Raw genomic sequence first — 18,004 nt, forward strand, 5'->3', positions numbered from 1 at the left:
GTAAAAGTGTAAAAAATCAGAGTGTAATTTTCCATTTTTTTGAAAAAAACCCATACATTTTATAAACTTCTTCATAATTTTTCACTGTGATTTCAAATCAATTCATTCCATTTATGTAAATGTTATCTGTGTGTGTAAATTATTATTATTGTATTAAAAATGCTGAGAAAGAATTTACAATTTGAAATTATATTTGAAAGTTTTATTTTGAATGAAAAGATTACTATATATCGTTTCTGAAATCGTGCAGTCATTTTATATAAATTATAATTCTAAAAATAAATTTTAGTTATTTATTAAAGAGAAGACTGACTGATTTTGGAATGGATTTCGAAACAGAATATTTGATTTATTGATACCTTTTATGTTTAAACTAATAATTATCATCAAAATATTAGCTCAGAAGAAAGTGATAATAAATATAATATTGAAAATGTTGAGGAAGTGATATTGAGTTTGACATTGATACGATGAAACAGATGAACAAAATTATCTTAAAACGAATATAAATGATGGTGGCTTTAAGCGACTTGAAGAAAGATCGAATCTCTTACATCATTTAAAAGCTATCTATTATTCCAATAATTCGATTAATTTTAAATGTGTGACCGAATTATTCGAACAAGTTAAAATCTCTTACTATGTTTATTCGAACAAACGAAAAAACGCATAATTTGGATACCCTAGTACGTACGTTTATGTAGATGTTACACTGTGAGAATTAAATTGGCAATTGATTGGAATATTCAAATAGTATTTTGCATATGTAAATAAACAAAGTATAGACTCAGAGTCTGATCGCTGTCGTTGTATGGCTGGGATAGGGAAATCAAATCAAAACAAAAACACAAGAAACAGAAGAAAAGTCCAAATAATTTCAGTTCTGTTCATAAAAAAGCGAATCTTATATTGCAGGTATACTATAACTATATATATGTATGTATGTATATATTTATAGGTGTAACTTTTTCAATGTGATTCATGTATGAAGTTAAATTGAAGGTGGCATTGATGGGTGTTGGTGGTGTGGTTGGTTTGCTGGTTTGCTTGTTTGGGGTTACGAAGAATAATGGTTGGTGCTGAGATGGTTATCAAACATTTTCTAATAATTATTGCCCTACTACTGTTGTAAAATGCAATTCAAGTTGTAGCGGTGAGTTAATAAAGTGCACTTTTTTGGATAAAAAGTAAATAAGAATAAAGATCCTAGGAACAAAACGAGCGAATATGTTCATGCTGGGTAGAAAAACAATTGGTGGTCTTTCATATTTTTTTAAGTCACTTTTCATGTTTTCTTTTTGTTTGTTTTTAACCGTTACATTAGATTTGGAAAGGAAGGCATTACGTTTTTACAAGCTAACAAGACGCAGAAGATGAAGTAGAGGAGGCGACAACAATGACGCAACCATTAGATACACCATCGCCATCACTGCTAACACCACCAGCATCGTCTGGTGCTTGAATTATCAACTAAACTTCGGTGCCATCTTCACCTTCGTCGTCAAACAGTTGACTTGTGCTGCCGTGGCCGCTGCGTGTTGTTGTTACGGACATTTTCTTTTTGGGCTTGGGTGGTGGTCTTGGTGGTATTTTCGTCAGCTTGGGTTCTGCGCTGCTGTTGCCACTCTTCGAGGGTGAGTTGGTGACGGAGGAGGAGGTGTTGTTGTTAACACTTGTGTTGTTGTTGATGTTACTGCTGCTGGGCACAATGGTCAGGCCAGAGTGGTGTCGTGCCGTGCCATACAATGGCTCTGTATCGGATGTCGTTGACTGATGCAGTTGATTGACCAGCTCGTGTAGGGGTTCGTAGATTTTATTCGCATTATTCGACATGTTGTTGGCTGAATGCTGTTGCTGAGGTTGTTGTTGCTGCTGTTGCGGCTGCTGCTGCAGCTGATACATTGAATGTTGCTGCTGCTGCTGTTGTTGTTGTTGTTGCTGCTGCTGGGCTTGATTTGAATTGACCGATGTGAGACTGGGCGTAGCCGGCAGCGGACGATCACGCATTGTATAACGTACTGGTGGTTCTTGCAAATGACTCTTATTCAAATTAAGAGTCGAGCTACCGCCAGCGGTTGTTCGCAATCCCAAATTATCATAAACAGGCTCAACCGTTAGTTCGCCCGTAGTTGCTGTACCCGATTCACTGGGATTGGGGGAGGTGGGTGATTGAAATTCACTTAGCTGTGTCGAGTGCGTATTGGAGGAGGAGGGTGCCCAGCTAGGCACTCGCGGTTTACGTGGTATTGTCATGTAACCCTGTTTCATAACAACCGATGCCGTAGCTGCAGGCGAATACACAACTGGTGCTGGCACAAACGGTGATTGTTGTTGTCTGCTATTTGCAGCGGCAATAAGTGCTAAGTTACGTGATTTGGGATGTTGCAACGTCATAAATCCATTTGGAGTAGCTGCCGCAATAGTGGTGGTACCATAAATGCCGTGGGGAGTCATGTGAGCATATACGGGACTGGTGAGTGGTGGCGAGCGTATGCCGTAGATTACCTGATCGGGTATGTTCGACTGTGACGACTGCATGGAGGGTGACATGGGTGGCACACGGGCTGGAAATGCTAATAAATCGGGTGGCAAACTTGTGCCGTACGTATCGTCGATGTATGTGTGACGGGTACGTGGTGTTATTGTATCTGACATGGCCACAGAATGAGTTTCATCGTCTCGCGGATGATGGTGATTGCCTGCAAAAAAATAATAAAAAAACAAAATAAAAGACATGAAACAAAATACATTTTAAGTTGTGAGAAAATATGTACATAAATATGTATGTATTTATGTATTTTGCAATACATTAAATAAGCAAGAGAAAAATTCTACTACTAAAAATATTGCCATATAACAATTTTCACAGATAACTGAGGTCAGAATATTGTTTCCATATTTATTTTTCGTGTCATTGAACCAAATACGTATGTATGTAGGTACGTACGTGTTTAAATGTTGAAACAAATGATAAATTTATTAATTTCTTGAAACAGTAACTATGATAAATTGATAAACAAGTTAAAACAAATACGTATGTATGTATATCTGATATTATAAACCGGACATTGCACATAGGGGCGGGTATTCTTATTTAAATGCGGTTTTAATTAAATAAAAGTATTAAAAAATCAATACATTTTTATCCGAATTTCGATTCGATTCGGACTCCTTAATGAACTAAAGAATTTGTAATAGATTTTACAGCCTTCAACCAATTTTAATTTTTCCTATCTTGTAGGGACGATAATTCCGTATTAGGTGGCATTTATTTTGTACTTTTGCGGTTTTCCCAAGGTATACAATTGTGTTTCGTAATCTAAAAGACAAATGATCAAAATATGAGCAAAACCGGATAACGTTTTAAGCCACTTTACACGATCACATTTGACAACACAAATTTGGGACAGTATTATATTAAAGTTACTGTCCCAAAAGTCGTACGTAAATTCTAATTGGTTAAAGCAGCAGATTAAAGTTTCGTGTTTTGGGCCAAAAAAATTTTAAATAAAATGTTGAAAAAAAGTCAAAATAGTTTTTGTATTTAATTTATCCATACATACATATACAAAGATCTAACTCAGTTGTCAAAAAACTATGTGCCGAGAATGTATTATAAAGACAAAAGAAAACTCGTAGGCATGATTATGTTGAGTAATTTTTATAACCACCATAAAAAAGATATCAAAATATTGGTCGTAGAACCAAAATGTATATATATTTTGGGTCCTCATAAGATTCTTAGACAATCTAGCTATGTCCGTCCCTCTGTCTGTCTGTTTAAAATACGATAGGGCCCAAACGACAAGAGATAGCTTTCTGAAATTGTCCACAAATAATCTCGGTTGATAAGGTTTGGGCAATATCGGCCTATTATTTCACATATCCCCCATACAAATGTCTACCCAGAATACTGTTTAAGTACCCATAAATATGTTGATTATGCGGAAATCGTAATAAAATTTGGAACAAATTAATTCTAAGTACTCTGAAATTATACTGTAAAGTGTGGCGAAAATCGGGCAACACTTTACCCTAGTCCCCATACAAGATACCCCTTTGAAAATGACTTGAACGTTAATAATTGTCTTCTAGTAATTAATATCGTGATGAAATTGGACATAAACAAGTTTTATAACCAAAATCTTTTTATCAGGGATCTATACATCATTGACCCTACCCTCCATATACCTACCCCTATATCATAAATATATATTTGTCAATAACTTTGTTTTATAGCATATTTTCTAACATTTATTTTAAATTGCTTCTTTGGATTGCTAATTTAATTAAAATTTACAATTTTTATAACATTATTATTATCCTGTTAAAACTGTCCAAGACATCAAACTTAGACATCTGCAGTAAAAAATTACAATCGATGTCATTGTTTCTATATAATTAAACACTAATCTCTAAATTAAACACAAAAAAAAAACATTTATTATATCCTTCAACTTTGTGAGAAGGGTATACAGAGAAAATAAATTCGTAGTAGCAACCGAATTTGTTTCCCTTCGAATGATTTGGTTGTATAAACAGAATTTTTCGGTTCTATCCACAGAAAGTCAGTTGATAAAGAAGAATTTCGGTTGAAGCAACAAACTTTAGGTACCCCTTCTAAAATATTTTAGCCAGAATTCTAAAATTCGGTCACTAAGGCAGAATCATTCGATTGGCTACGATTGCTTCGATTCGGTTGCAACTACTAATCTGTTTTCTCTGTGTTTTCTCAATATAATTTTCCGACCCTATAAAGTATATATATTCTGGATCCTTATCGATAGCGGAGTCGATTAAGCCATATCCGTCAGTCTGTCTGTTGAAATCAACGATTATACATCAATATCTCCGGAATTCTTCCGACTCTGTTGCTATTTAAAATCGGAAAACAAACAGAAAATCGGTATACAAATTGCTGAGATATAAGGAAAAAACCTCGATTTTTGACCTATTTTACTAAGTAGATTACTTAGTCATTAATATAGACAATATGGCTATCTAATGATAGATATTTCAAAGACATAACTAAGTTGGACCTACAATGGGTCAAAATCGGAAAAAATAAAATAAATTTTTATTTCCAGAAAATTAAAAAAACTACTTTGAAAAAAGCAAATAAATTTTGTTAACCTAAAAATATTTAAAATTTTTATTTTGAATTATAACTTGGTGAAAGGTATATAAGATTCGTCACAGCCATATATAGATCTCTTACTTGTTTTTATATTATTGCAACCTTCTAAACGTTTTCAGATTTTGCTAAAATTTTCAACATTTGATTTTTATATGACAGAGAACAATTTTAGGCCGTGTGTGTATTGAAAATCGGAAAAGAGCAAAATAAAGGTCATACATTACGGTTCATATACATTAAATTATAAAAATAATTTCTTAATGGCTACATTTTTTAAGAACTGAAAAAAATAAATTGTCTCCCCTGTAAATGCATCTTAAGACTTCAGACTTTGCAGAACGTGTTTTTAAAAAAGAACAAGTATTTTTCGGCCATAACATCTTGACGCAATCTAATATAGATACACTATATGTATTTATTTTCTTTATAAAGTAATAACATCATTGAAGTCATGACTATTGTGTCTTCTTTCGTGGTAAGGAAAAAAAGTCCATTGTGTCTGCTGTTTACGTATGAAATCGTTTTAACCTTTTTTTTGTTTATTTTATCAGATGGCTTTTTTCTGTATATTCTTCGTTATTTTGTTGTTGATTTTCATTTTCGCTCGTTTGCTGAATAAACAATTTTTGTTCGAGTTCTTTGAGATGCTTTGCTCTCTAGTCTTGTAACCCTGGGGGCATTTCTGTAGCTGTTGCTGTTCTACCGTTTTCTTTTTAAATCTATATATGTAGCTGTAGTTGTGAGCCGTTTTTCTTGACGTTGCTGTTGACTGTTACTCGTATTCCTATTGAGTGTAACATGATGTTCATTTAAACGGTTAAATTAAAGAATTTTATATTTGCCTTTTAAAGCAACGTGGTGCAACAACGCAAAATACAAAAAAAAAATATGTGAGAAGTAGAAAAATACGGAAAACTTGGAAAACTCTGTTAAAATTAAGAAAATAAGGATGAGGTGCGTATACCTACATATGAACGAGTATATATGTATAGTCGAAGAAAAGGTGCAAAGCAGTGCCTGAAATGTACTTCTCAACTGTCTATACAAGTGTGAAAACTATTTACACTTGATTGCATTTTAACAAAGTTTAAACAAAGTGGTTTTTTGATTGACTACTGGCGAGATTGTTGAGTTTGTACGTTCTGTTTTTTAATTGAGTTTCCACGGTTGAATTTAAATTCAAAATTGAGCGAAAGAAGTCTAATAATTGAGTAAAATCAGGTTCTTATTCAATACAACAACTTGTTGAAACTCTGAAACGAACATAGAATAAGGATTCTAAGCAGTGTGAGTAACATAATTACTATCAGGTATGTGATGGAAATCGATATCGCCAGACTCTTAAATATGGGACTTAAATGTGTTATTAACAATAAATGTATTACAAAATGTCTTTGAATAATGATATTAATTATACCCTACACCACCATAGTGGGGAGGGTATTATGCGTTTGTGCAGATGTTTGTAACGCACAAAAATATTAGTCTAACACCCACCTTAAAGTATACCGATCGGCTTAGAATCACTTTCTGAGTCGATTAAACGATGTCCGTCCGTCCGTCTGGTTGGCTGGCTGGCTGGCTGGCTGTCCATGTAAACCTTGTGCGCAGAGTACAGGTCGTAATTTTGAAGATATTTCGATCAAATTTGGTACGTATTACTTTTTCGGCCCAAGGACCAAGCCTATTGAAACTGGCTGAAATCGGTCCATTATTTCACCTAGCCCCCATACAAATGTCCCCTCGAAATTGTACTTTATCGGTCATAAACGTTTAATTTATCTATGTATCTACACAAATTTCACTCCAAATAAGTTTTATATATACAAAATTCATGTCACCAAATTTTGTTACGATCGGTCCATAATTAATCATAGCTCCCATATAGACCCGCTTCCGAAAATCACTTTAACGTGCATAAATCGCTTAAAAATGTTGGTATACACACAAAATTCAACATAGTTAACTTTAACATAGACATAAATCACACGACCTAATTTTATGGTGATCGGTCCATAATTGGTCATAGCTCCCATATAAGGCCCACTTCCGAAAATCACTCAAAAATATAAATTATTGATATTTTAAAAGAAAAATATTTTTACTCATTTACTTGGTGTAGGGTATTATATGGTCGGGCTTGACCGACCATACTTTCTTACTTGTTTTTATATGAAAACTGTCGGTATAAATTTGGGTAAAGATATAAATATACATTTTGATAATAAGAGTAATATGAGTTAAAAAAATATATTTAATGTAGACAATTAATATTTTAAATAAATTCAAAGGCTGAACGAATTTTATTATTTTATAAAAAATTCTGAATTTCAAAAACAAGTACTTATATGTATATCAGATTATAATTATTTTATCAGGTAAAGCATAAATGATGATTTTACCCTTCTTTGTGTTATTTTCTGAACAAAATTTAGTTTGATGAGCGTACAACGTGTTTCTTCAAATAATGTTGCCCTAAAACCCCAAAAATATGCTACAAGTTTCACCCTCAATACTATCAAAGGGTTAGGCCCCACTTTTTAAACAGCTTTTCTTTTTATTGTTTTTGAAGTTCGTTTGAATTGATGAAATAGTTTTTGAATTTATTGATTAAAAGTTTATTGATAAAAGAAAATTCCATAAATGGTAATGGTTTTTGATCAACTGTGAGCGTTAAAAATTTAACACATTATGAGGGTATGGTACAAATGGTACAAAATATGTTGGCAACATTTTGTGTTAGAAAATAAAACGCCATAAGTAATACAGATGGTGTGAAGTGGTCATATGAGAATTTTTTTATTTTTTCAGAAATTGCTAAGTCATTACTAAGCTTTTGCTGGAACGTTGGCGCTTCTAGTTGTTTCTCATCACTTTGGTATAAAATAATTTTCTCCATTACTTTTTATTTATTTTATGGAAAACTTTTTGTTGCACACAAATAATATATCTAAAATCTACAGAACTGATAACTTAAAAAAGAATAAATGATAATATGATGGGACCATTTACACAAATTTTACGCACTCTTTTAAAAAATAAAGAAATATATTTTTAAACATGTTCTTAATTAAAATACGTAAGCTTTTCAAACTCTTCTTATTATAAATTATTTTTAAACATTTCTACAGTGATTAAAAACGGCGATACCGTCCCACCCATGGGGTAAATATGTACGTTAGGGGATTGGACAGAAAAATAAAACAAAAATAATAGATATCCTTTTTATTGCGTTTATATGAATTAAAGATTTTAAACAAAAATAATATATAAAAGTGATCATAAATTACTTATTTTTTTTTATCGAAATAGTCGAAAGGTCGAAAAGTCGACTTTTTGTTTCAGCTATAGAACCTTATGATAGATGCGGCCCTATGACGAATGGTTACCCTTCTACCCACTGTATGTACTCAGTAGAAGATGTTAAAATTATTTTTAGGATTATGATATAGGATTTTATGTTTTAAACAAACCGAGATATGAATATGTACGGGTTAATCCTGTTATTTGTGTATTTATTGCTGTAAATGTAAGCGTACTTAATAGGGTTTGGGGTCCGGGAATTCCCGGCCGGGAAAAAAATATTGCTGAAATTTTAATTTTTTTCCCGGGAAAAACGGGAAATTTAATATAATTAAAAATAGCTTAATACATTTAAATATAACATCTCTGTTTGATGAATGGCTTGTTCCAAATATTAGTGGAGGTTTTAAACCCCATTAAGGATACAGTAGAAGCATTAAGCCGACATTTTGCTATGATGAACTCTCTTTATGAAAAGCTGTTATCTTAAAATTATACGATTTCTCAAAAAATGGTTCTTGCAATAAAATTTAAAGTTAATAAACCATATAACAGCAGACTTATGTAAATTTCCTAATAACTTCACAACATAATAAGCTAAATTATAATACAAAAAGACAATGTTCGCACATACGCCTATTTGACCGCAATGTTCCCTTATCAGTTCAAAGCGATGATGATACAAATACAAATACAAATGGAGCAAAATTTTAAAAACAAATTAGATTATTCAATCAATATTGAAAAAGAAAATCCTAAACATTAGCTTTTGAAGCAAGTAGCAATCGGAGAAAAAATTTAGATTGTTTTTAAAATGCTTTATTAACGATAAAGCCACCATCAGTTTAAAGCGAAAGAGTTTTCTCGGAAGAAATCGTCAAATGACGAACATATAACATAATTTATATGAAATAATAGCTGTATTCACAATGTAGAGTACTTTCTCTAGCAAAGTAGCAAAAGAGCAGTTTAGCTGAAACCAAAAACAAAATACATTAGAACTATTTTTTTACTTATTTACACTTTTTAAACTATATGATGTAATTTTTGTTTTGGAAATGAATTAAAATATATTTTATAAAAAAATATAATAAAAAATATGTATAACAGACAAGTTAAAAGAATGAAGCTAAAAACTGCATTACAAATGCAATTAAAATATTGATTGAACAGTGAATTATAAAGGTACATTCACAATTTATAAAATTTTGTGACTCTTAATTGCTCTTTTGCTCTATTACCAGGACAAGAGCTCTACATCATGAATATCGCTAATATTTAATTTTATAGTCACAAATGATCTCCAAATATTTTATACAACATTTTTTTGTTTTATATTAGTAGAATTGAATTGTAATGTATTGTTTTTCATTTTCTTTTAATAAAATGAAACAATTTTGTAAAATAATATTCTTTTTTACTCATTTTGATAGTTGAAAAGAAGTTCCCGGGAAATAAAATTATCCGGGAAACCCCAAACCCTAGTACTTACTTACACCCAATTATGAAGTTTGTTTATGACAACAATTCTATTAAATGGCTTATCAAATATTTTGACATTTAAAACTAGAAATACTTTCGTATAAGAATCGAATCGACAAAAGTTAAAACATATTTTGTTGATTTAAGGAGGTTTAGGAGGATTAAATTATATGCAGCACTTATTTTCTAAAAAAAAATCAGCTAATTTTATTGGAGAAGTACACTGGTAAATGTATGATCAGACATATTTCAGGATATTAGGACTATGTAAATTTAGAGTGTCACCAAAAATGTTGCAGTTAAATTATATACAGTTTGGATCAGGCGCGGATCCAGGTCAACCATTTGGGGGGGAAATTAAAATTTGTTCTACATTGTTTTTATATGAATACTTTACTGTTTTGGGGGGGGGGGTGGTAGGTTTTGGAATCCTATTTCACACCCTTTGGATACGAGTCTGGTTTAGATGTATAATTGACTTTATTCTTTTTATCCTTTGGAAAATGTAAAGTAATTGTTGTAGTGGAAGTTCATTGAAATTACAGGCTTGCCTGGTTATTACATTTATAGCAAAATAAGTTTATCAAAAATGTTTGTCATAGTTTTCTGTCAGTGTTTTTGATTGCTGGCTCTAAGTTTTAACTGTCATTGAGTTTCATTTGACATTCAGTTCAGCAACAACTACCAAAACTTTTTGCGTACTTCATTTATGTAAACACGCACACATACAATTACACTCATGCAAAATATTTATTTCTTGAGTTGGGAAAGTTTTGTTTTTCATGTTTTGAAGAGAGGGTGTGACAGAGAGAGAGGGAGATAGAGGGAGAGGGGGTTTGTGCAAAGTGTTTACATGTGGTTTATTTTGTTTATTTCTATTTGTTTTCTTTCTTACTACAGTTGTTGTTTTACATGTGCATATTTACAAGTTTTCTCATGATATTGGCATATTTTGACATACAATTTACAGATCTCCGACTTCCTCTTTAACTATTTCCTCTTTTAGCTTCTGTCTTAATTACAAAACATGTTATATTTGTAAAGTTTCTCTGCATGCAGAATATGTCTAGAAGTGATGGAAAATTCTCTATTTGGATGTGCAGTGCAGCTTTGTAGCATAAAATTATTTACATCTATGCAGAGTTATTTATGTTTTCCAGAAATAACTTTTATAGATATAAACTGTTTCCATCAGCAAATGTAAATTAATGAGAATTGACAACTTATTCCAGTTTAATTGCTTATTTGCAATAAATTCAGAGAATAATCAGTACTTTTATAGTAGAATACATGTTTTCGCACCTAATAAGTAATAACTTATTTCGGTTTACTAATGCTTATTTCAGCAGTAATATATTCGGTTTTGTAGTTTTATTGTTTCACAATTGACTACACAGAAGTTAGTAGTTGTCGGGTGTGGAATTCATCGGAACTGTGATCGATTTTGGACCACCAAATTTGGACAAGAAACTGATTTCGGGATGATGACCTGGACTTTAGTACAGACCGAACTCCGAAAATTTTGATAGAGTAACTTTTGTTTATACACAACTTATTTGAGCAAATAAAATGAAAATTAATATTAATGTGACCAAATCAAATTCAGATCTGATTAAAATATAATTATTATCAAAATACTGTTATCGCGAGTGCACTGTAATTCTAACTAATGCAAATGTTAGGTAGCAGTCATTGAAAAGAAAATTATTGAGTAATTGCAAGTTATTGCTAAATTTTTGTTGGATGTTATAAATGGTGTAACTATTGATTTGTACATTTTGACTCTTTAATTAAGTTGAAATCAATGTACACCAAGAACATTTGCAGATTCATACATGTAGAGTTCTTCTTCCCTTAGAGAAGCAAATGTATTGACACGTTGTCAATATGTTAAGCAAAATACTTAGTTAGATGTACATTCACATGAAGTACATTTACGTACATAAACAGCCTCAACAATTTTGGACAATTTAATAAGTGGAAATACTTTATCTGTTCAGAAACTACAGTCATTTAGTTATTTTGGATTTTATGTAGGGTTTCTAATTTCCCGGTAGTCTTTCATTTTCGGGAAATATTAAACAAATTCCCGAGAATTTTTTATTACTGAATTAAGTCAAAAACCAGTAAAAATTCAATACTTAATGTGTAATATTATGAGATACGACTAAGCCTAATCTGGAATAAATACGCAATTTGTGTCGATAGAAAGGTTTTTCAAAACTGAATGTATATAAACAAATTTAAACCAGTATGAATATCTTTAGAAACAATTTAAATTTTTTTTTTCGGTTTTAAAAATGCTTAGAAAACTGTTTTAGTTCTTATTGCTAATCAAGTGATTTAGTCGAAATTACCGAATTTGTCTACTGTGGCTCAAATTTTTTGTCAGGGTGACAAACAATTGGTTATTTAAATCGTAAATCTTCTGATTGACAGATTTTCTGTTGATGGTATCCAAAATACCTATGTATGTAATCGAATCATTTGATTGACAACAAATCTCAATGAATCTGTGTTATTTCACAAATAATACTGCAACTTTAAGCAGAAAACTTATAAAGAAATTCCCGGAATATTTTCCCGATTGAGAACCCTAGTTTTATGTGTCCTGGAGTATTTGTTAGAAAGTCTGTATTTGAAATTTATATAAAATTAAGTACCAAATATTTATTGATGTTAAAAAGTAGATGTAGGTCAAATACAAATTTGTAAACTTAAATTGAAAAACGCATACAATTTTGTGACCGAAAGTTGAAGAGAACTTTACAGTACTTATGATATTATCAGACTATGTATGCAGAAACAATATGATCAATAAGCATTTATTACTAAATATTATACAAGTTATTATTATTATACAAGACAAGTTTATATTATGAGATACCCAGCAATGCACTGCATTACCAAGCAACTTTTTATTTAGATCTGCTATTTCGACTTTTCGAATATTTTAAACATTTTACCATAAAAAATACATGGTTTCTACATTTATTGAGACGCATTTTTCAATGTTTAGCAATAAAAATGAAATGTATCAAGGCATTGTCAAGATTTAAATATATAAAATATTAAACGAATTTACATTAGACTTTTTTGGAATAAAACCTAATCGATTGTTCGAATTGTTTGCGTCTAAACGTAGATTTTGACATTTTTCAGCAAAATATAACACTAATATATTCGTCATCGCAGATTTGCGAATAAGCACTTATACGTCAGTAAATAAATACGTAATTATTTGACTACTTCTATGTAATGCCCACGTCATGAAATGAAGGTTAATTAGAAATTATAATTCAGTACCAAGTTGTTGCTGGGAAATAAAAATAATCCATATTGATTTTGTCACAAAAACAAAAACGTTCTCTAAATGCACAGCTAAATTTAAATAAATCGTCATTCATATAGCTACACATGGTTCATGCTCTTTCTGACGAAATCCCTAACTCTGTGTTAGTTCTTTAGCTTACGAATTATATTAATTTTGTATCCGGTTAAAATTAAAGCAGCTTTAGCGCATCTTTTCCATTTAACTATACACAATAAACGATGGCGACTACGGTGATGACACTGACAATAACAGCAAAATTTTAACATAATCTTTGTATTGTTGCCATTCTGCCTAGTGCTTGTCATACTTCCTCCACTTTTTCTTGCTTATGCAACCAATTTTCTTGTGTGCGTGCTCGTGTATCACTGGTTGTATGAGAGTTTTACTTACCAAATTGTGTTTCATCCAACAAAGTCTTTTTAATCTCATGCCCATCATCGGTACTACTGCCAACGCCATCAATGCTTTCCAATTCGGTACGACGTGGCGGCTTTTCAACGGGATTAACTTCTGTCAATAGGCTTTTTTGCATTTCCATGATGACGGAACCTTCTAGCATCGAACCATTATGAGTTTTGTCCAATTTTGAGGAGATTAAACCGTTTTCACTTAGCATTGTACTATCCTTCTGATACGTTTTAATACGACGACAATACCAGCATATAACCAGCACAACGACGATGAGTAGCAACAAAAGGGTGGTAACAATAAGGCAAATGATGAGTAATATATTTGTCTCTCTATCGGAGGTGGTGGTGCCCATACCACCAAAGGGAGTAGCACCTCCTGTGCCATCTAGAGCACTGTAGTTGTCGCCATTGATGAGTAGAAGGAATTCTGCTTCGGCCTTGCCACCACGATTGTCGGCTATACATGTGTAGGAGCCCTTGTCGGTGGAACGTACGCCAAAGATACGCAATTCAGAATTGAGCATATTGGTACTTTCGGAGCGTTGTTGTTCGATCGAATTGAGTATACGAAAGCGAGGATCATTGGGATTTATGGGACGTTTGTTGTACAGCCAGGTAACATTGGGTCGGGGTGAGCCTTCTATGCGACAGGGTAGCGTTATGTTGTCCGATTGAGCCTCGACATAGGATCTAACTGAACCCAAAATTCTAGGCATGCAGGCAAAGTTTTCCGATGGTATTTCATTCCACAATTTTCCCTTCAACTGCTTGGGCTCATTGCAATCTGTGGGTGGGGTATAGAGACGATGAGCAATGGCAAAGTCACGAAACTCCTGCAACTCACATGTGCAATTCCACGGGTTTGAGGCCAGTGATAAATGAACCAATTTCGGTGTACGCTGAAAGGTTTCCTTTCTCAGGACTGTGAGATTATTTGATTCTAAATAGACAGCTGAAAGTACTGGCAGCTGTCCAAAAGCATGAATATCGATGCGTTTCAGTTTGTTGTTTTTAAATTCTACCCGCGACAGAAAATGCAAATCGGCAAATAAATGATTTTCCAGCACTTCGATTTGATTGTTGTTCATTACCAGATTGCGCAGTTTAACTAGCCCATTGAATGTGCCCACGTGCAGTTCTTTAATGAAGTTATGCGATAAATCCAATTCGATGAGGATGGCAAGACCTTTAAGGGCATCACGATTAAGCTCCTGTATGGTACAATTTCTTAAGAAGATCTTGTGTAAATTTTGCAAACTCGCTTCCATAAATTCTTCTCTTCTCAGTTCGGGTATCATGTTGTTTGACAGATCGATAACCTGCAATTCGTTGCTCAAGTCGTTGGGTATGGTAGAGATTTGTCGGCTCTTACAGTCGGCTGTCTTTTTGCCAGAATTCCAGTGGCAATGGCACATGCTGCAACTCTGCATCCAGTCGGAATTCCCCGCTGTCGACTGTACATTTAAGAGCAGGAGAAGACTTGTGGCAAATATTACCTTTGTTAGCCAGTCGCGCAGGCAGTGTGTTGTCATTTTGTTTGTCTTTTTACTGTAAAAGGGGGAGGAGAGTCTTCTGATTTCTGTTGGAATCATAATGGAATATGTGGGTAGTGGGGCGTCGTGATTGCCAGTTTCTAAATGATGATGTTGATGTAGGTGATTATTTCGAGTGCGTAGTACTGATACTGAGTGATTGCAATTATGTTGTTGTTTAATTGAAATTGTTTAGGCAGACATTAATTGCTTTTTTATTTTTAATTTTCTTCTTGTAGCTGTTGTTATTGCTGCTTTAAGTTGACTGCTGCTCTTTTCTCGTTCCTCACCAGTGCCTGTAAAATGGCCTTAATTTGGGCCAACTACGGGGTGGCTGAGTACGTGTTGTACACTTGCTTTTTGTTTTGTTACGTTGGTCTTGTTGAATTCCCACCCAACTTGTTAATTCCTGTGGAATGTTCAATGGTTATAAAGCAAAACCAACAACCATGTACTGAAGTGATGATGTTGTCGAAGTCGATGTCGACGACAACGTCAACGTTGAAGTCTTGAACGATGATGATGTTGATGGGTTTTTTTTTTTTGCGACGTTGCTTGTAGTGTTGGGATTCGTGTCGTTTACTTGTTATTAATTAATGTCCTTGTTCGTCGTTCGTTTGCTTGATGTTCTTATTGCTGTTAGTTGCTGTTGCCTCTGTAGTTTTGGTTGTTGCTTTGTTTTTGTGCTTGGTGTTGGCGATGTTGACACTCCTTTAAATGTCAGCATTTGTTTGTGGATTTACAGCTGGTAATTAGCATAATATCATTGTTGTAATATTCAACACATACAGCCACAAATACATTAACACTCGTCTTAGTAGCTGTTCTTGTTATTGTTGGGGTAGTATCTACAAATAATAAAAAAAGAGAAAAGAATATTAATGACATTCAAAATATTAGTAATAACGAGAATAAAAAGGAAAGCAAAAAGAGTTTTACGTTAGTAAATTCATCATTTCGGTTGCACAACAGGAACCAAAAGGAAGAAAATGTGAAAATATGTTGTTACGAAAATATGAAAATATTCAGCAGAGACGAATCTTGTATAGTCCCTACCTATGCTTATTTAAATTGTTCACCATTTTCCGTATATGGAGATGTATTTATGCAATTCATAAGAAATAAAAAAAAGTTTGCTGGAAAAATAAACACAGATTTCTCAAGGTTTCATAAATATTATACTTGGGAAATTCCATATAATCGTATGTGACGCCTATAGAGTGGAATAGATTCTGCAAAAATAAGAGTATCTGAAAAATAATTTGGACTTTATGTTCCATTCAGAGGGTACTATTTTTTAAAATAATAAAAAGTTCTTTCGAATCATTGTTGTCTAAAATATCAGTGAAATAAGGTTATATAGTACGTGACATAAAACGGAAGTCATTTTGAGGTACATGCAGAAATATGCGAAAATTTTCGAATCGTGAGAGGCGTTATGCTTTCTTTTAATTTCATACACTAAATGAAATATTTTTCCTTTACAATCCGTCATATTTAAATAAAAACAATCTTTGGATGATTTTATAATAAATAAAATTTAATATCGTACGTGACATATCGTACGTGACAGAATTTTCTCTTATTATAAAACAATATATATTCTATAAATATATGTATACAAAAATTAAAAAAATTAATAGAAAATATACATTCGGTTTCAATAAACAATTTTATAATAGCCGAAAAACAATCAGAGTCAAATTCATTTCATACTATATGCTAATCTGGAGCTTAGTTTTAACCGCAATTTTAGCCTAAAATATACCAATTAAATTAAAAGTTTCAAGCGTTTTTAGGTTTTCAGTCGTAGTAGTCATTCTTGTGGAATTGCCCATATATTAATAGAAAAGTCTCATTTGGTTCTTTCTAAATCGCTAATAAACTTAACATATAAGACAATAGAGCTACGAAAATCCGTAATTCAAGATTTTGGAGGTGTTTGGCATATTTCAAAAAGTATTCTTGTTGTACTCTACACTTTCCATGTAACTTTCCATAAAACTAAATTGTTTGTTTTGAGTCATCCAAAGTAAAATATGTTTTGGAAATAAATAAAAGAATTCAAATATATTTTATTTAGTGTTTACGTCAAATATTTGTCATGTGTGGCCCTACCTTAAGTGACAACTGACTCTGCAATATATTACTTCTGGTGGGAAAAATTACGATTCTCTAAAGTGCAGTTCAAAATTAATGTTTAAAGTGACTACACTCTAGATTACTTAGAAACAATAAGGTTACAATTGACTTCACATTAGATAACCTGGAATGTATGAAGTAACCATTTAACTTCCCTTTGCACTACAAAGAGCACATACGTTTCAATTGATCCAAAATTATATAAATTGCAGTCAGCCACAAAGAGAGCACAAACATTGTTTATGACTACTTGTAATAACTAAATCTTATTTAGCATTAATCGTAAAAAAATATATTTCATTTAAATGCAAAACAACTTTTACTCAAAACAATATTTACCGAATAAGTTGCGAAATCAAGATCAAAAAAAGTTACATTTTAATATAAAGTGTCCTTGTCCTTGTTCTTGGAAATCGGTCCACACTTTATTATGATTTGAAAAGACTTGAAATGATTTATTTATCTTGTTTTACTAAATGAGTGGAAAATACATTTTTTTTTTTTTTAAAACGTTTATTTGACAAAACAATTTTTATAATGTAGCACCATAAATAAACAAATAGTAGTTAATATAACATAGTATACCCTGTCCCGTGTTCGAGCACTCTAGTATATTTACAATCAAAAAAAATTTAAGTTCTTTTTAGGAATATTGATAAGTTAA

General features: G+C 32.3%; 1 protein-coding gene across 3 annotated transcripts in view; it reads right to left on the reverse strand.

Moving 5' to 3' along the window:
* Positions 1-920: 920 nt before the first annotated feature.
* kek5 (kekkon 5) overlaps positions 921-18,004 on the reverse strand; it is a 279,052-nt gene continuing 261,968 nt past the window's right edge. For all 3 annotated transcript variants that reach the window (XM_065510037.1, XM_065510035.1, XM_065510036.1), the window contains 2 exons: positions 13,647-16,046; positions 921-2,699 (listed from right to left, as the gene is read on the reverse strand). In XM_065510037.1, the coding sequence (XP_065366109.1) occupies positions 1,471-2,699; positions 13,647-15,258 (2,841 nt within the window). In that variant the 5' untranslated portion in view covers positions 15,259-16,046 and the 3' untranslated portion in view covers positions 921-1,470. The remainder of the gene's footprint in view (positions 2,700-13,646; positions 16,047-18,004) is intronic.

The sequence above is a fragment of the Calliphora vicina genome, chromosome 4 (genome assembly GCF_958450345.1).
Source record: "Calliphora vicina chromosome 4, idCalVici1.1, whole genome shotgun sequence".
Lineage (NCBI taxonomy): Eukaryota > Metazoa > Arthropoda > Insecta > Diptera > Calliphoridae > Calliphora > Calliphora vicina.